Source organism: Stylophora pistillata, chromosome 3 (genome assembly GCF_964205215.1).
Source record: "Stylophora pistillata chromosome 3, jaStyPist1.2, whole genome shotgun sequence".
In the NCBI taxonomy this organism is placed as follows: Eukaryota; Metazoa; Cnidaria; class Anthozoa; order Scleractinia; family Pocilloporidae; genus Stylophora; species Stylophora pistillata.
In genome coordinates, this window is record NC_142521.1 from 36,863,726 (window position 1) to 36,883,090 (window position 19,365).

Below are 19,365 nucleotides of genomic sequence, written 5' to 3' on the forward strand. Positions count from 1 at the left end.
TACCGGAACAGTAGGCTCACCATAGGACATTACCCGCCACTGTTCATGAAATGAGCTCACACTCCTCATTTTCACAGAGGATCAAAGACTGCGGGGCGGGGGGGGAGGGGGGATAATGCTCAGGTAAAGGGGGGACCGTAATGCCCAGATAAAGGAAAATATAGAATTATTTGACTAATGACAATATGATTCATTCTATTTACTCCCGGTATTGAAGAGTAAGTTTTACTGAAGTTACAAATTAGAGTTGATAAAAATGCAGCCTCTAAACTGATGAAAAACTCTAGTCTAGAAATGATTATGTTCTCTTCAATTTGAGAGTTACCAAAAATTTAGGAAGCTGTTTTTTTTTTGTCTACAGATTCCTCTGCGATGCAATGTTTGGAATGGTGCCAGAACCAGCTGCGAAAGTTTTACAGCACCATGTGTCAAGTGAAAATAACACCATGGGACCCAGACAACACGGTACACATTAATGACATATACATACAGTTGACGTTATTACAAGATCACAGAAAACCTGACGGGGCAACGAAAAAAAGGGTGGGAGACATCAGTGAAGTATTTGAAGGTGACGAACATCATCCCATCCGTAGACGAATTCTAGTGTATGGAAGACCTGGAATAGGAAAGTCTACTTTCAGTCAAAAATTAGCTGTAGATTGGGCAGATGGCAAAAAGGAGTACCTCAGAAAGTTTTCTCTTTTACTGTTAATCGAGTTGCGAGATGTTTGTGATATTCCAGACCTCTGTGCCATGTTGAAAACCGCTGAACTGTTGTCTGCTGATGACCCGATGGCAGTCAATAACTTGTACGAATATGTTCGTCAGAACCAGGAGAAAGTGCTGCTTATTTTGGACGGATATGACGAGTACAGCGGTGGAAAGTCATCTCCAGTTCACCAGATTTGGAGAGGCGGTCAACTGAGAGACTGTTGTGTAATGATCACAACGCGACCAGTGAAAGAAGATGAGCTAAGAAAGCCAAGTCACGCTCAGTTTGAAATCAACGGGCTCGATAGCAGGGAACAAAAGAAACAGTTTACAAGAAAGATTCTTGCTGATGAGGGGGACGTTGAAGGGTTACTTGACTACCTGGAGGAGCAGCACCTTGAAGAGATGGCAGAAATACCGCTTTTGTTGTTGATGTTGTGTCTTCTCTGGAAAGAGAAAAAGCATCAGTTAACTACATCTCGTGCGCACATTTACGTACAATTTATTCAGACTCTCTTGGATCACATGGCAACAAAAGATGCAGACAACGTCGCAACAGGTAAAAGCATAGATGAATATCAAGAGGAACTTTACAAAATAGGAAAACTTGCATATGATGCTCTTTTGGAGGACCGTCTTCATTTTAACTTCAGCAAATGTGCGCATGGTGATCTCTTCGAGAAGCTAATACATGTGGGTTTTTTCCAAGTTTCCAAACGTTCCGCTTTGAACCGTGAGAAGATCGTTTATTTTCTTCATAAGTCTGTCCAGGAGTTTCTCGCCGCCTGGTTCGTTGTCGAAGAACTGATCGTGAAGAAGAATGGAACTGTCACCTGCCTGTCAAGAATGGATACGTTTAAGAAATCAAGGAAGATGGCTGAAGTGCTAAAATTCGCATGTGAGTTGTCATTAAAAGCTGCCGGGATTCTTTTTGATCATCTACATGACGTTGGAGAGAAAGAAGGTCTCACAAATTACCAGTTCACTAAGAGGCCTTCTAAAGATGATTTGTCTGGCGAACAACAACAGTTTATTCTACTCTGTGTCGATTGTTTGTTTTTGTGTCCAGCCTCAGACAGAACAGCCGTGTATTCTGCATTTCTCTCATGTGTTAACCATGTTGTGATACTTAAGGGAAAAAACACGTCTACTGCTGCTGTAGAACACTTCTTCAAATCTGTCAGCAGTTTCCCAAACTATTTATTTTTTATCGAGAGGCGGCCGATTAAACATTTTCGCGATGATGTTCTATCAGTAATGTTAGACTTGAACGCGGTCGTTTTAACGTCTTCTGGAGAAAGTAAAGATGTACAAAAGTACGCGGATTTATTCGTTGGGAACTTTTTCCTCAAAAAATCCGGAGGGAGAAACTTTGTCTATCTAATTGAAATAACAGATGAGGTTTTTCATTCTGAATTGTTTCCTGAACTGATATCAGCGCCGGTTTGCTCTTCTCAGCCACCTCTGAATAATTTAGTAGATAACGAAAAAAACAACATTGATGTACCTTTGACTGAGAACCACTGTTTGTCACTGGTGAGAAAGGTTGACATTTGGGTTCACACAGTTAAGGAAGCTGTTCTGTGGAAGAAGGTGTTGCCTTTAGTAACAGCTCCTCGAAAAATTGAAATTAGAATTACGAGACTACGGGAGGAGGAGGAGGAGGAAGAGGAGAAGAAGGAGGAGGAGGAAGCCTTTCAATTGATTGAGAGCGTGATTAACGGAATGAATTTTACTGACAATCTCCTCAGTTTAAACGTTTTCGACCAATATACAGCAGCAAAGTATAAAGCTTTTATCTCTGACTCACTGCAGCATTCTCCAAATTTGCGTGAGCTCGACCTGTCCTCCATCCCTTTACACAGTGGTGTGAGTCATTTGGCTGAGAATCTTCATCACGTGCCACAGTTAACGGAATTAGAGTTGTGGAATGTACAAATGGGAGAAAAGGAATGTGCGGCACTGGCTGCCTCATTAAAGTACTTAAACAAGTTAGAAGAACTGAATATACGCGACAATGCCCTGGGTCACGGGATTATTGAACTGGCCAAGAACCTGAACAATGTACCCAATCTGACTAAGCTGGGCCTGAAGAATACAAATATGGGTGAAGATGAAGCATCAGCACTGGCTGCCTCATTAAAGTACTTAAACAATTTAAAAGAACTGGATGTAGACGACAATGCCCTGGGTCACGGGATTATTGAACTGGCCAAGAGCCTGAACAATGTACCCAATCTGACTAAGCTGGACCTGAGCAATACAAATATGGGTGAAGATGAAGCATCAGCACTGGCCCATGCTCTAAAGTATGTACCAGTGCTAGAATTTCTTGATCTAGATTCCAATCCACTTGGCCGCGGGGTCAGGGATCTGGTCCAACATCTCAGCATTGTTCCTGAGCTGGCCTACCTGAACCTGGAAGGTGTTCAGATGACAAGGACAGAATGTGAAGAGTTGTATACAGCAGTAAATGAGAGAAACACTGGGGTGAAGACCGATTACGATGTAAGTGCCTTTTTGTTGTTTCACTCAGTTGTTATGCATCTAATTTTTGTTTAGATGCTCTTCAGCAGAGCACTTGATAATGTTTCCAATAACTTGCTTTGAACTCAATTAATCAGATTATTTTTAGTGAGAAAGAATACAGTCTTAAGGAACAGTCACTGTTTTCAGAATTTTCTTTTTCTATTTTGCGACGTTAGGAGCCGATGTTGTAGATGGAGACTGTAACAAACCCACGTTAAGTACTTTTATGGCTCATGCGTAGCTTGTTCAAAGATGATTCGAAGAAAAAGATTACGAAGATTAAATTTAGGGACTTCCAAATGACTTGATATTTCCTGATTACACAATAATTGAAAACTTTGGGAGTTCATTCGATTGACCTTTGCTTTGCTTGTGTAGTTACGCCTTACTCGAGAGAGAAAAAAATAGACGAGTTGTGAGAATATTTGTCTGACCAAACTCCTCGGATCAATTTTGAATTTTGAAATTGTTCGGCTTCTGTTATTATTGTGGGATGCTTTTATTTGGGTTTGATTATTCAACGAGAAAGGATTGTTCAACCCATTCGTGCTTTGAATTCGATGAAGTTGTTCCCTACATTCTATGCGGGCATTTATTCGCTTTAGCTATCAGGGAGCATGAACCCCAAAAAATATAAATGAGCAAAGAAAAGGAATTTTTTCCTTTTTTAAAATCCGAATTGGTTTTTTTAAGTGAAAGTCGCGTTGATTCTATTGTCATATCTTCACGTCTTAAAGGTTTGTGCAGATGATAGGAAATAATTCTACAAAAGTTGAAGGTGTAATGATTGTCTTCTTTCACGAAACTGGTACGGTGTTATAGTTTACTGGGACTTGAATATACTGGGACTTCCTTATACTTATTTATCAGTTGGATTCTTTTCTTCTTTGGATTATTTGCTCGTGTTGAGTAATTCTGTCAGTTGCTGGTAGAGCCTCCTGGTGTCCTAGGTCTCCATGATAACACTATTTTGTTTTGAAAAATCAAAGACAAACATTGCAAATAATGAATTTTTCTTGAGTGAATCTCGTAAGTCTCTGTCTCAACTTGGTCTTGCAATCGTCCATTAAATAATCCTGAGCAATGATATTTTTTAACCTCAGTTTGGCAGACAGTAAAACGGATTCTGTGTACACCTCACGCTGCTTTCCATGTTTCCGTTACATCGTTGCTTGTTTGGATATGTTTTGTGGAAAAATATTTTGAAAATTGAATGAAGAAAGAAACAAATTTAGCTTTCAAGACTTGAATACTACATGTTTTCTGTTGGTAGTGTCCAGTATAGTACATGAAGTTGTCCTAATGGAACTAGGCTTGGTGAAATTTTTTCTGATAAACTTTGTGAGTTCATTTGATCGGCCTTTCTTTTTGAGGTAATATTAAAAGAGAAATCTTCTGTAGTTACGCCTTACATAGGGAAACAAGGAAAGAGGAATTGTGAGAATTTTTCACTGACAAAATTTCTTTGGGTAATCCGGAGTTTAATTTTTGAAGTTTTTAGGCTTGTGTTGTTTTTGTGGGATGTGTTTATTTGGGTTTTTATTTGAGAACCCCGCCAATAAACAACTAAAAAGCAAAACAAATCATTTTAAAAGGCGCGACCCGCGACACGCGACCATTAGTCAAACTCGGCACTGTGTTATTATTTACTCGCTCTTGAATGGTTTCCTTATTCTTATTTTTCAGTTGGATTCTTTTCGCTTTTGGCTACTGTGCTCGTGTTGTGTAACTCTGTCAGAAATCAGGGCCTATCGGTCTCTCGCGTCGTATAAGCTCACTTTTGAAGAAAAATTAAAGAACAACATTGTTGATAATGAAGTTGTTAAACTTGCTATCGTATGTTTGTTTCTGCTTGGTCTCCCGTAAATCCTAACAAAAAAGGTTTTAAACTTCAATTTACCACACAACGTGGAGTTGATTCTGTGTACACTTTACGCTGCTTCCCATGTTTCTGTGACATCGCTGAACGTAAACAACTTTTTGATGTGAAACTCTTATTACGATCACTAGAATAAAACATCTGCCTACCTTATTCGCTGCTCGTCTAGCCTTTCCTGTGGAGTGTGGGCGTTTTTTGTTTGCTTCGAGGAATACGGAAATGCTGCATTATCCTTCTTATATAAAAAGAAAACAGACAATTAACTGGTGTGTCATTTAATGATAGGTTAGGAGGCGTTAGTTGAGCGGAGCACAAGTGTGAACCTTGAAGTTGTTTTTGATTCGTTTTGTTTTTTATCATTATTATTTACTAGGTGTCTCGCATTTGCTTCAAACATGGAGTTTTGTCAGAATAGTACGGTTTAAGGGAAAGGAAAACTCTATGCTTCTAGTAAAGCTGAGAAAAACATTACAAAGACAACCCCGGATTATCAAAAAGGAATATCTAGAGTTGTCTAACTTTCAGTCGTGTAACAGTGTATTGAACTTGTAATAGACCTCATCAGCTTGGGAAATATGTAGAATTTAGTTCTGCACTCCTTCTCTCTAGAAGGATATAGAGTCAAACTGAAACAGACAAATTACAATCGTTTGTAGGCACTCTGCCGTAATGTCCCTGAACTAATTCAAACAGCAAATATCTTTTAATTATACTTACAATTCTGTGTTCCTTTCCCGAAGTAAACCTTGTATTCGTGTTACGATTCTTGCTCTGTTCGTACCTAGGGACTATGAACGAAATAGCGTCCCCTCTGAAGTTTCGAAGCGCGTGTTTAATTTTATAGATATATGCACCTAGGGATGTTACGTAACTAGACAGGGATTAAAATAATCTCGTGCAAAACAAACAGTTTTGCTAGTGGAGAAATGATGTGGAGTAAAACCCGTCGCGTGTAAGCGTGAAAGGTTAAAAAATTATTTTTTTTATTTTTATTTTTTATTATTTTTTTTTTTATTTTTATTTTTTTTATTTTTCCTCGGGTAAGGAATGATAGCCAATACTTTGTATGCGGATTTATATCAATTTGAGAAGATGTTAGACAGTTTTCTTTCCATTTGAAAATATATTATTTAATTTAATCATCTGTTTGTCTGTTGAGTATCGCCTTATTTTAATCGCCATGGACCAATGTTGTTTGTTATTTATATCTGAGAACATTTCCCCTGTTGTGAAATAAAGTTTTAGTCGCTTGTAGCTATTTGAATTCAAAAGTGAATATTCTCTTTCACTGCTCCCTTTTTGGAAAAATATATTTGAATGCGTCGAATAATTAGCTTGTGTGTGAAAAAGTAAGTTGAGTGTTACACATAGTTGATGAAACAGGTGTTTTTTACCACAGCGATGGAAAGGTCACATTCCGATATACGCGGGGGAAAGCAAGGTGTTTTGAAAATTTATTTTGCATGAAAATGCAAGCTGAGTGTTACACATTATTGGTACTGTGGTTGATATTGTTGCCCTTTGTGAAGGTGTAGTCTGATCGTCCGGGTGAGTGTAGTCCTGAGCAGGACTGTTGTCGGTGGCAGTGACTGACGTTTCGACAACCTGTGCGGAAGTCATCATCAGAGTCAAGTGAGTGATTGTTGTCAGTAGAATGTTCTTATTCCAGTTCGTGTGAAATGATCGGTTGGTTTTGCCGTGATGTTATTGGCTGTAAGACTCAAGTGACGTAAGTCGTTCGTGATTGGTCTGTTTCGGTCTGTCGGTAAAGCTAGGTTCTTTTTCGGTCGTTTGTGATGTTTATGTCGTGAATGAGTCGTTTGTATGGGGCGGGTAGTTGTTGACATCTGTTTAGGGGAGTCTGTTCTAAGTTAGTAAACCAGCTTTCCAGAGTCAGTCGTTGAAAATAGTCAGTGCTGTAGGTTAGGCATTGCGCAGAGTCCCAGTCAATGTTGTGGTTGGTAAGTCGATGGTGTTCAGCGATGTGATTGCTGACATCACCTTTCCTCGTCGCCCGTCTGTGTTCAGTCAGTCTTGTTGTGAGGTTTCTGCCAGTCTCACCGATGTAGGAGGCTTGGCAGTCGGAACAATTGATCTTATAAATCGTTCCCTGTCTGTTCCGCGGTTCGTCTTTGTCTTTAACGTTGGTTAGTAACTGACGTAGTGTGGTGATGGGTCTGTGGGCGACGCGGATATTGAAGGGTAGTAAGATGCGCGAGATGTTTTCAGACATACCTTTTATGTACGGTATGGTTGCTGTAGTCGTAGGGGTTGCGGTGTCGTTTGTTTCGGTAGTGGTAGTGGGTCGGTGAGTGTTTCGTCGGATGAAGTCGTTGTTGTAGTTGTTCTTCGTAAAAACACGGTGAAGGTATTTGTTCTCGTCGGATAAGCTGTCTGTCGAGTCACATACTAGTTGTGCGCGTCGTGTTAGAGTTCTGATAGTTGTGGCTTTGTGTGATGTAGGGTTGTAGGATGACTCGTCTAGTAATCTGTCGGTGTGTGTCGGTTTCCTGTAAACTGTCGTTCGTAATGAGTTGTCGTTGTGGCTTACCAGGCAGTCTAGAAAAGGAAGTTTGCCATTTTCTTCGACTTCTCTGGTAAACTGTATGTCAGTGTTTTGTTCGTTAAGGTGGTTGTGGAATGCGTCAATTTCGTCGTGTCGAACGGCGGTGAATGTGTCGTCAACGTAACGTAACCAAAGCGGTATCGTTTGTCGGCAAGTCGAAAGGGCGCGTTCCTCGATGTTCTGCATCACAATTTCTGCTATAACAACAGAAACTGGAGACCCCATGGCAGTGCCGTGTAACTGTTTGTAGTGTTTACCGTTGTACTGAAAGTAAGTAGACGTTAGGCAAATGTTTAGCAAGTCCATGATGTCGTCTGTCGGTAGCGGTAGTGGTTCGGTAGATTTTCGGATTGCAGTTTCAGTGCTGATGCGGGTCTATTACAAGTTCAATACACTGTTACACGACTGAAAGTTAGACAACTCTAGATATTCCTTTTTGATAATCCGGGGTTGTCTTTGTAATGTTTTTCTCAGCTTTACTAGAAGCATAGAGTTTTCCTTTCCCTTAAACCGTACTATTCTGACAAAACTCCATGTTTGAAGCAAATGCGAGACACCTAGTAAATAATAATGATAAAAAACAAAACGAATCAAAAACAACTTCAAGGTTCACACTTGTGCTCCGCTCAACTAACGCCTCCTAACCTATCATTAAATGACACACCAGTTAATTGTCTGTTTTCTTTTTATATAAGAAGGATAATGCAGCATTTCCGTATTCCTCGAAGCAAACAAAAAACGCCCACACTCCACAGGAAAGGCTAGACGAGCAGCGAATAAGGTAGGCAGATGTTTTATTCTAGTGATCGTAATAAGAGTTTCACATCAAAAAGTTGTTTACGTTCAGCGATGTCACAGAAACATGGGAAGCAGCGTAAAGTGTACACAGAATCAACTCCACGTTGTGTGGTAAATTGAAGTTTAAAACTTATTTTGTTATGATTTACGGGAGACCAAGCAGAAACAAACATACGATAGCAAGTTTAACAACTTCATTATCAACAATGTTGTTCTTTAATTTTTCTTCAAAAGTGAGCTTATACGACGCGAGAGACCGATAGGCCCTGATTTCTGACAGAGTTACACAACACGAGCACAGTAGCCAAAAGAGAAAAGAATCCAACTGAAAAATAAGAATAAGGAAACCATTCAAGAGCGAGTAAATAATAACACAGTGCCGAGTTTGACTAATGGTCGCGTGTCGCGGGTCGCGCCTTTTAAAATGATTTGTTTTGCTTTTTAGTTGTTTATTGGCGGGGTTCTCAAATAAAAACCCAAATAAACACATCCCACAAAAACAACACAAGCCTAAAAACTTCAAAAATTAAACTCCGGATTACCCAAAGAAATTTTGTCAGTGAAAAATTCTCACAATTCCTCTTTCCTTGTTTCCCTATGTAAGGCGTAACTACAGAAGATTTCTCTTTTAATATTACCTCAAAAAGAAAGGCCGATCAAATGAACTCACAAAGTTTATCAGAAAAAATTTCACCAAGCCTAGTTCCATTAGGACAACTTCATGTACTATACTGGACACTACCAACAGAAAACATGTAGTATTCAAGTCTTGAAAGCTAAATTTGTTTCTTTCTTCATTCAATTTTCAAAATATTTTTCCACAAAACATATCCAAACAAGCAACGATGTAACGGAAACATGGAAAGCAGCGTGAGGTGTACACAGAATCCGTTTTACTGTCTGCCAAACTGAGGTTAAAAAATATCATTGCTCAGGATTATTTAATGGACGATTGCAAGACCAAGTTGAGACAGAGACTTACGAGATTCACTCAAGAAAAATGATGATGATGATGATGATGATGATGATGATGAACAGGAGGAGGAAGATAATGATGACGACGATGGTGATGATGATCATGTTGAGTGAGCACTTGGAAAGAAAGGTTTCCATGGCAACTGATTTGGCGAGTAATGAGCAGAGTAGTAATTTAGAATAACGTGGCTGTTCTTAAGTCGTGTGTCGTGGCAGCGAGCTAACAAAGATTTAATCTGAGAGACAAGCAAATCAATATAATATAATTTGGTCACTCTTCTTTCTGATTGGCTTTTTAACTGTTCAACTTAACTGTGAGTTTTTTCAGGTCAATCAGAACGCAAAAGGAATCTTAGATTCCTTATCTCTCGAATAGGGACGAATAAATGGAGGTCCCGTCTCCTGCAGGGTTGCGGGTAGGAGACGCTAATTTCCCACACACGAGGTTACTGTGTGATGGATGCGCTCCCCTGGGGTGGGATGGTTGGTTTATGGGGCCCACAGTAATTGGCGCAAGCTGTTGCGGTGTCCCTGCCGGTCGGCGAAAATAATAGAGAGCTTAAGCATCAGACGTTTTTGATATCACGGACGTCAGAATACCGGGGGAGACTGGATCGACAACGGCGTTTTAGGCGCGAAATTTTTTACTTAAGCTGGACACCTGCGTCATCACGAACGTGACAGCTGATCACAGCTGTAACGTTTTTGGTCATTGTTTACAAAGGAAATGTGGCCGTAATATGCAACATGCCGTATTTAAGGGATGTGAGAAAATCACTTTTAATCGCTCATGACCAAGGACTGGTGTCAGATGAGGAACTGTTGCTATTACTGAAAGAGAATTCGTCAAAAAACCCTGAGTTTTCGTACGAAAAATACGCGAGGTTTAGTATCGAGAGTATCGAGGAACCTGAGTGCAAGTCCGAGTTTAGAGTTGAAAAAAAGGACCTTCCACTGCTGGCTGATGCGCTTCGACTACCGGACACCTTCCACTGTAATCAGAGAACCACTGCCGACAAGTTAGAGGGGCTATGTATTTTGCTCAGGCGAATGTCGTTTCCTTGCCGATATAGCGACATGCTCGCACGATTCGGCCGACCGGTTCCTGAACTTAGCATGATATCAAATACGGTGATGAATTATATTTACGATATACATGGTCATAAACTGTGTCAGTGGAATCATGATCTACTGAATCCACGTGACTTCAACACCTACACGGATGCTATATCGAATAAAGGGGCTGCACTACAAAATTGTTTCGGGTTTATAGACGGAACGATTAGACCGATATGCAGACCCTCGCAACAACAAAGAATAATGTTCAACGGCCACAAAAGGGTTCACTCCTTGAAGTTTCAGTCCGTAACTTTACCAAATGGTTTGATAGCCAACCTGTTTGGCCCAGTTGGTTAGTAAAAGAAATGTATTACGTAATTTTTGGTCTATAGTATTCGTGATGCCAAACACTTCCAGCCCGTATGAAATGGTATCTTTGCGAAACTGCATCTCATTTGAAATACAAGTTTCTTTTTTTTCCTAGAAGGTAGAAGGCATGATGCAGGGATACTTGCAGACTCTAAGCTACTCGACAGTTTGGATCAGTATGCATTTAACACAAATGGAGACCCTGTCTGCCTTTATGGGGACCCAGCTTACCCAATACGAGTGCACCTACAGGTTCCATTCAGACAGAATGCTATTACTCCAGCAATGGAAGCTTTTAATAGCTCCATGAGCTCCGTAAGGGAATCAGTAGAGTGGACCTTTGGTGATGTTGTCAAGTCGTTTAAGGCCTTAGATTTTAAAAGTAATCTAAAAATTGGTTTGAGTTCAGTTGGCAAAATGTATTTAGTCTGTGCACTCATTCAAAATGCAATCACATGTTTATACAGAAACCTCACATCGAACTTTTTTGAAATTGAACCTCCTTCCCTGCATGATTACTTAAGATAAGACCAGGTAGTTAAAGCAGCAGTACATGACATGAAGAATTTATTCTTGTCTTGAAAAGCTCATTCGTACAACTCTAATTAATATAATTACACTCTGTACATTAGCAACCAATAATTGCTTAAATTCTATCTGCGAGACTGTAAAGTTATACCCTGCATTGTCTTTTGATTGTTCAACTTTTGATGTAAAATAGCAATGAAAATAAACCTGAAACGTGTATAACTTTAGGAAGGAAGCAGTTATTAAAATTAGATTAGAGACTTCGAAAACTGCTTTACTGCCTCCCAAGCTCATTGACAAGTTTCACACAATATTGCCAAGTTTATCTAGACCCAAGTAGTGAGTGAAAAAGCAAATTTCTTCCAAGAAATTAATCAGTAAGAATGAACTGAAAGGTGGTAAATCATGACTCTTTCCATTTGTTCACTTGCTGAAGCATACCCATCATAAGCTAACTTTGCTGCTGCATCATTACTTGAAAATGTTGTTGTTGTTGCTGCTGCTGTTGCTGTTGTTGAAGCTGTTGCTGCTGTTGTTGCTGAATCAATTGCATCATACTTTCATATTTTTGCTTCTCTAATTCTTGCTGTTTTTCCTTCATCTGCAACTCTTTCTCTCGGAGGCTCATTTCCTGAGTATATTTTTCTCGCAAATACTCTATGGTGTCATTGCCTGAATTTCTGCTTTTTTTCTTCTTTGAAATTTTGCTATTTTCCTCCTCCTCTTCTTCTCTTTTCCTTTTCTTGCTTTCTCCAAATGTTTCCATGGCAATTCTTCTCATTTCCAAAGCACTTTCCCTGTCCTTCTCTGATTTCGAAGAGGCACTTTCACCTACAGAGGTGAATGAGTCAGTTATATTATTTAACAATATTAACTATTTAATTTTTTTACTCCCCCTAAGTATTATAAAAGATAAGATAAGTGCTAAACTTTCACAAAGGCTATGATTGAGTTAAAGAATGCTCATTTTATGTTTAAAATAGTTGGGAGGGGGCAAGGAGGTAGAAAGATTTATCACGATAAAATTAAATAAATAGAGGAACTTGAAATTTACCCAAGCAAAAAAATTATAGGCTTATATCACACAAATTATGCTAAAAGAAGTACAAACCCACTCCTTTTGCCTAAACCCAATAACAAAAATTGAGTTATGAGTGGTATCAAGAACAAATTTAGGTATCACATGCTAAGCTTGCTACTGGGTTGTTTCTAGAGGCCATGTGGACAAGCTATAATATAGTAAATAATGTAGCTGTGAGATAACTAACAAGTTGAAATAGCAGCAAGAACAAATGAGTGCAATTGACAGACATCTATCATGATCAAAATGAAACAAATAACTCTTTCCCATAAAGAGGTGCATAGAATACCAAAAAGGTCTCTAACTGATCCTAAGATCACGAGTCCCGTAAAAATACCAACACGAGTAAACTGAGTAGATTTTCAAAGTAAAAATGCTGTATTGGTAAGTTTCTTTCTTATGGCTTAAGACATCGTAATTTTTTTACTATCAACCCTTTTGATTTTGTCAGATGCAACAATACCTCTTCCTAGCAAGCCCCAGTATAATGAAAGCAAAAATCAAAACAACTTTTCTTACCATCTTTCTGTCGGAGGTCCTCCTCAAATTTTTCTATTTCGAGACACTCTTCTATTAGTTGATCAAGTTCTGACAAAGATGGGCTTATTCCACTTGCTTTTGCTTCCCTCTTCATTCTCATTCGATACTTCTCTGCCAACAAAACGTAACGATCTTGCACTGATCTTTTTGTCATTGAATCCTTGAATAACGGATCTTGTAATCCACTTAGCGCCTCTGCGATCGACAGCCATATTTGCGCTCGGTTGCTCGTTTTCTTCTTTGCTTTAAACGGATTCTGCACTCTGACTTCTTTCATTAGTGCTACGTCGTGCTGTTCAGACCATTCCATAGGCCCACTACATAAAAGAAAAAAGATAGAAGCGAGTGTTACTGTAGGTAGTAGCTGTATAAAATAGTCGATCACATTTCAGCACTAAAAATAAAAAGCTTAATGGCGGGTAAATTAATGCACTTTCTTGAACGTGAAATACGGCAACGACATAAATCTCTCGACAAAAAGAAAACAACTAATAACAAAAACAAACACATGGCAAGATAACTTGCTATTATATAAGTATTTTTCCTGTTCTGGAAAAAACCTCTGCTCGTAGGATAACTAAAAGAATGGCGACAAACAAAAAAGAATTCACGATAAAACAAAACCAAATAACAGAACCTGCGGAAACTTGTCCCAAACACGAAGTTAGGCACATTTTGTCCCATTTTTAAAAGTTATTGTTTAAGTGCAGATAAAAAACTACTTTCTTATGAAACCTACAATGTACTTACGGGTTTGATTTGACGATTGAAAATGAAGACATGGTGTCAGTCTTGTACTGAGACAGTCCTGAAACAGAGCCAAACAACACGCACGGCAAACATCCCACTTTCACGTCTGCGACCTCACGTCAAAAACGTCTGCACATGCGTACTGATTGCGAAGCTCATATTTAAACTTCCGGTTGACGTCCGTGAATCAAAAACGTCCGATGCTTAAGCTCTCTAATAAATAAAATAAAACCTCTCGACTTTTGTCCTCCTTTTATTTCGCTCGTGCGCCAGTAAAGAATATCGCAAACAATTATTACATCCTTTGTACACAGTCTGCAATAGCCTGTTAGGTTTCGGGCTAAATTTCTCCGGAAGGGAATTTAGTTTGCGCGTACTAGTTAATAATTAGAAGAACGACTAAGGTCTTTTTTCGAATTGGTATTATGTACAACACAGTTTTCAGTTTATCTACGGAATCAAGAACATGTCTATTGACATAAAACGGATTATATAACATTAAGGTGGTTAATTCTTTGCAAATTACATTAATCTAGACACGGATATTATGCAACCACTAAAAATCGAACAAATGCTCTTGATAAGGAACAACTTTAGAGGCCTTACATGACGCCACACTTTGATAGGGTGCTAGAGAACCCGCCCGAGACTGGTGTCATTTGTAGCGCTCTGTAAAGAATCCCCGCTTTTCAATTTGCCGTTTTCGGCTCTGATTGAGTAGCAGCTGTTGTCTTAAGCTCTCCACGGTCTTCTTTGATTTCTGCATTTGTGCAAGTCGTTGGTTGAGGGTTTGGTGCTCTCGCATGAAATTTTGTCTTTGTTTTTCAACTTACGCCATTCTCGCCTTTACCATGTTCTCCATCTGTTTTCGTTAGACCGCTGCTCAAGCTTCTATCTGTTCACGGAGTCTCTTTGTTTCCTCCTCCTGTTTCTCCCGCAGTATTTTCATCTCTTTACCAAACAGGAAAAAGTTTAGGTCAAACAGACATAAGGGAGTCACTGATGAAGAATATAATGGCTTTTACCCTGGTTTCCCCTTTGTGCAAAAATCATCAAATGTCTCAGTCACTCAGAATGAATTTCTGGTGTAAAAACTTAAATAGTTGAGAAAAGTCGTTTAGCAAAATATTCACTCCACGTGTGGGTTAGTATTTATTTCTGACTGAATCATTCATATCGTGGGGCTACCCGTTGGGCCTAATTTTGCTAGTGTCCAGGCTGACCGCGTCGTAACGAACTTTTGACTGCACAGGTTTGGATGGACGCGCATTCTAACGGCGTTGAAATGGCGGTCAATTTCAGATTTTCGCTGGGCTGGTTGCTCGACAACCCAACTTTTGTGGGATTTGTTTTGATGAACTTCAAGGGCAACCATTTGGCTTTCGTGCTGCCAAGTTACTGTTCTTTTTTATGCTTTTACCACTGAACTGCGGGAGACTCCTGTGACTGGTGGACTATTTAGCCACTGGCTCTGAGGGAAGGGGAAGTACATGCACTTCATAATTTGTTTGTACAAAGAAGATTCAAACTCTTCCCTTTTATTTACCACGTTGTACCGAAAAGGCATGCAGCCCTTTTATTATATCCTCCCGGAAAACTGCTACCACTTTTGTATTTCTACCAAACAGTAAAACTCTATATCCTTAATAATCTCCCATTGATGACACAGGAAAGACAGTCGGGCTGTTTTAGTGAAACACAGAGCAGCTTTTATATCTCACTTCCCTCCTGAGTAGGACCTCGTTACATGATAATTACTTACTCATTGCATTTATTCAGTCTCTAATCTCATTTTCTTCATACCTCAGGTCTGTTTGCAGCAGCCCATGACATGAAAATGGAGTGGCTCGTTTTAAAAGGAGTCTGTGATTTTGCTCGTGGCAGTGGATCTACAAACAATTCATGGAAGACTTTTGCCTGTGTTATGGCGGCTTCTGTGGTATCCAACATGTTGAGTAACTCCCTTGTGTTTGGAGACTGGCCTCACTACGGAGGTGCGTGTTTTTGTCTTTGTTTATGTATGTAACAGCTTTGGCTGTGTCTTTCAAACAATGTTACAATATAATTTTATTTTCACTTTTAGGAGAAAGCTAGTTAAAGTTAATGATAAGGTTACAGTTATTGATATGGCTTGAATCTTTGAAAGCGGCTTAGAGTTCCCTTTTAGTTGCAGTTGCTATGAAGTTGCAATATAGTTTGCTTAATATTAATTAATTTTTTACTTTTTGCTTTGTTTTATTTTGACCTAAGTTTAATTTTTTGGGTCATGAACGAGGTAGTCACACTTCATGGGCTATCAGAGATTGTTCAATCAAACTCACTGGCAATATATTACTCTCTTTTAATCACATGTAATGAGTTAAAAAAGAAATTATTTCATAGAATCCCTTTTTTCTATCTCCCCTTGCTAAAGTAACTTTTTGTCGTCAGATTTTTTTCAAAGCGAGATGGACCCAACAGAGGAGGAACGTTCAGCGGCCAAACTCATTAAGATTGAAGGTAATTTCTTGTTGTATGGACACAATTTTTGCTAAAAAAATTAAATAGTTTTTTGCGAAAAAACTGTCTTGCATTGGTTAATCAGTGAGAATTCGCAGTTCTTGGGAGAGGCTTTTGGTGGTGTTGTTGTTTTCAAAGAAAGAAGAAAAGCATGGGCACATTTTATTTTGTATAGTCTTTTTTTCTTTGCCAACAGTTTCTGCGGCGGACTTTTTGAAATGGTGTCAGAATCAGCTGAGAGAGTATTACAATACCATGTGTCAGGTGAAAATAACACCATGGGACCCAGAAAACACGGTACACATTAATGACATTTACATACAGTTAACACTTGTGAACAAGTGTGAACCTTGAAGTTGTTTTTGATTTGTTTTGTTTTGTTTTTTATCATTATTATTTTCTAGGTGTCTCGCATCTACTTCAAACATGGAGTCTTGTCAGAATAGTACGGCTACATTGAAAGGAAAACTCTATGCTTCTAGTAAAGCTGAGAAAAACATTACAACGAGAACCCCGGATCATCAAAAAGGAATATCTAGAGTTGTCTGACTTTCAGTCGTGTAACAGTGTATTGAACTTGTCATGGACCTCAATAACTTGGGAAATATGTGGAATTTATTTCTGCACGCCTTCTCTTGAACCATATAGAGTTAAACTGAAACAGACAAATTACAATAGTTTTTAGGCACTATGCCGTAATGTACCTGGACTAATTCAAACAGCAAATGTGTTTTAATTGTACTTACAATTCTGTATTCCTTCCCGAACCTTGTATTCGTGTTACGATTCTTGCTCAACTCTGTTGGTACCTAGAGACTATTAACGAAATAGCGTCCCCTCTGAAGTTTCGAAGCGCGTGTTCTCTTTTGTAGAGATATGCCCCTGGGGATGTTAAGTAACTAGACAGGGATTAAAATAATTTCGTGCAAAACAAACAGTTTTGCCAGTGGAGAAATGATGCGGAGTAAAACCCGTCGCGTGTAAGCGTGAAAGGTTAAAAAATCATTAAATTTTTGATTTCCCCTCGGGTAAGGAATGATAGCCAATACTTTGTATGCGGATTTATATCAATTTGAGAAGATATGAGACAGTTTTCTTTCGTTTTAAAAACGTAGTATTTAATTTAATCATCTGTTTGTCTGTAAAGTATCGTCTTATTTTAATTGCCAGGGACCATTGTTGTTTGTTATTTATATCTGAAAACATTTTCCCTGTTGTGAAATAAAGTTTTGGTCGCTTGCAGCTATTTGAATTCAAAAGTGAATATTCTCTTTCACTGCTGGCCTTTTAGACAAATATATTTGAATGCGTCAAATAATTAGCTTGTGTGTGGAAATGTAAGTTGGGAGTTACACATAGTTAATGGAACAGGTGATTTTTGCCACTGCGATGGAAAGGTGATATTTCGATATACGCGGGGGAAAGCAAGATGTTTTAAATATTTATAGTGTTAATATTATTAGTGTTAGTGTTACACATAATAGGTGCTGTGGTTGATATTGTTGCCTTTTTTCTTGTGATAGGAGTCGAAATGTTGAACGGGGAGGATCATCCACCGTCTTCGGACAAAAGCTGAGCTGAAAAGAAAAGGAATAAGGTTCAGAAAAGAGCCAGATGATGATGATGATTATGACGATGAGGAGGATGAACATGAGGAGGATGAGCATGAGGGTGATGAGCATGAGGGTGATGAGATAATGATGAGTTTGAGGTTGACGAGGGTGAGGACGATAAGGATGATAAGGATGATGAGGATGAGGAATGATGAGGATGATAAGATGATGATGATGATGAGGACGGTGAGAAAGATGAGGAATGATGAGGATGAGGGTGACGAGGAATGATGAGCATGAGGGTGATGATGAATGATGAGGATGAGGATGATGATGATGGGGAATGATGAGGATGATGTGGAATGATGTGGATGAGGATGATAAGATGATAATGATGAGGATGGTGAGGAAGATGAAGAATGGTGAGGATGAGGATGATGAGGAATGATGAGGATGAGGATGATGAGGAATGATGAGCATGATGAGCATGAGGGTGATGATGAATGATGAGGATGAGGATGATGAGGATGATGATGATGGGGAATGATGAGGATGATGAGGAATGATGAGGATGAGGTTAATGTTGACTTTCACGATGATGAGGAGGAGGATGGCGATGATGATCATGATGATAAGGATGATGACTATGATGAGGACTATGATGGTGATGAGCAGGAGGAGGAGGATAATGATGACGATGAAGGTGATGATAATCATGTTGAGTGAGCGGTTGGAAAAAAGGTTTCCATGGCTACTGATTTGGCGAGTAATGAGCAGAGTAGTAATTTAGAATAACTTGGCTGTTCTTAAGTCGTGTGTCGTGGCAGCGAGCTAACAAAGATTTAATCTGAGATCTGCGTGACAAGCAAATCAGAATACTGTGTAAACAATACCCTCTATTGAAATCGTCAATGTAATGTGATTTGGTCACTCTTCTGTCTGATTGGCTTTTTAACTGTTCAACTTAGCTGTGAGCTTTTTCAGTTCAATCAGAATGCAAAAAGGATCTGTTAGGTCTTTAGTTTGAAAAAATGGAGCATTGATCCTACATATGACCTTTGGCGCGAAGAAAGAAAACGGCGTAGAGTAGTCTGTACTAGACTCTCTGGTTTTTGAAACGGTCTAAACTGGGAGAGCTGAAACATTGGAGGGAGCTAACCCCTCTTAACCAGAACCGATTTTTCACTCTCCCAACATTTCGATCTTCTTCATTAACTGATACCCTGACACAACCTTGGTCGCCAGCTGACAAAAATGATTTTTCTTCAGAAGGTAATCAGACTTTGAGAGAAAAGAGCGGAAGAATGATTGTTTTTTAGCTTAAATCAGTTCTCAGGCAGCGTTGTGCAGTCAAGTAGGCTTCTTTTCATTCCTTACATTTTTGATGCTTGAAACTGAAAATTGGTGTTAAATCGTTCGTGATCAGAAGAGTTAAAGTCGATACCCAGTCTTATAGGCTTAAATGCTTGTTTTTGTAAATAGCAATTTAGCTTGGCTTGTTTTAATAAATGTTTTCACAATTGGA

General features: G+C 39.1%; 2 protein-coding genes and 1 non-coding gene across 10 annotated transcripts in view; 2 read left to right on the forward strand and 1 right to left on the reverse strand.

Annotated features, from left to right (window-relative positions):
• Window positions 1-19,365, forward strand: part of LOC148735909 (NLR family CARD domain-containing protein 4-like) — a 29,980-nt gene extending 10,615 nt beyond the window's left edge. Inside the window, exons 6-10 of one of the 8 annotated variants that reach the window (XM_088753246.1) lie at window positions 362-3,222; window positions 8,384-8,469; window positions 15,597-15,782; window positions 16,219-16,584; window positions 17,811-19,365. In XM_088753246.1, the coding sequence (XP_088609372.1) occupies window positions 362-3,222; window positions 8,384-8,469; window positions 15,597-15,618 (2,969 nt within the window). In that variant the 3' untranslated portion in view covers window positions 15,619-15,782; window positions 16,219-16,584; window positions 17,811-19,365. Of the gene's footprint in view, window positions 1-361; window positions 3,223-8,383; window positions 8,470-11,004; window positions 11,345-15,596; window positions 15,783-16,218 lie in introns of those variants that run through there. The other 7 variants (XM_088753245.1, XM_088753244.1, XM_088753247.1 and 4 more) reach the window with 7 other exon arrangements.
• LOC148735910 (uncharacterized) lies at window positions 9,323-11,009 on the forward strand. Its single transcript, XM_088753259.1, has one exon. It carries the CDS (start codon window positions 10,209-10,211, stop codon window positions 10,875-10,877), a length of 669 nt encoding a protein of 222 aa, XP_088609385.1. The 5' UTR covers window positions 9,323-10,208; the 3' UTR covers window positions 10,878-11,009.
• Window positions 11,440-14,006, reverse strand: LOC111328766 (uncharacterized). The gene is made up of 3 exons (XR_015998693.1): window positions 13,789-14,006; window positions 13,018-13,355; window positions 11,440-12,248 (listed from the first exon to the last, which is right to left on the reverse strand). It is a non-coding gene; the product is annotated as an uncharacterized LOC111328766 (transcript).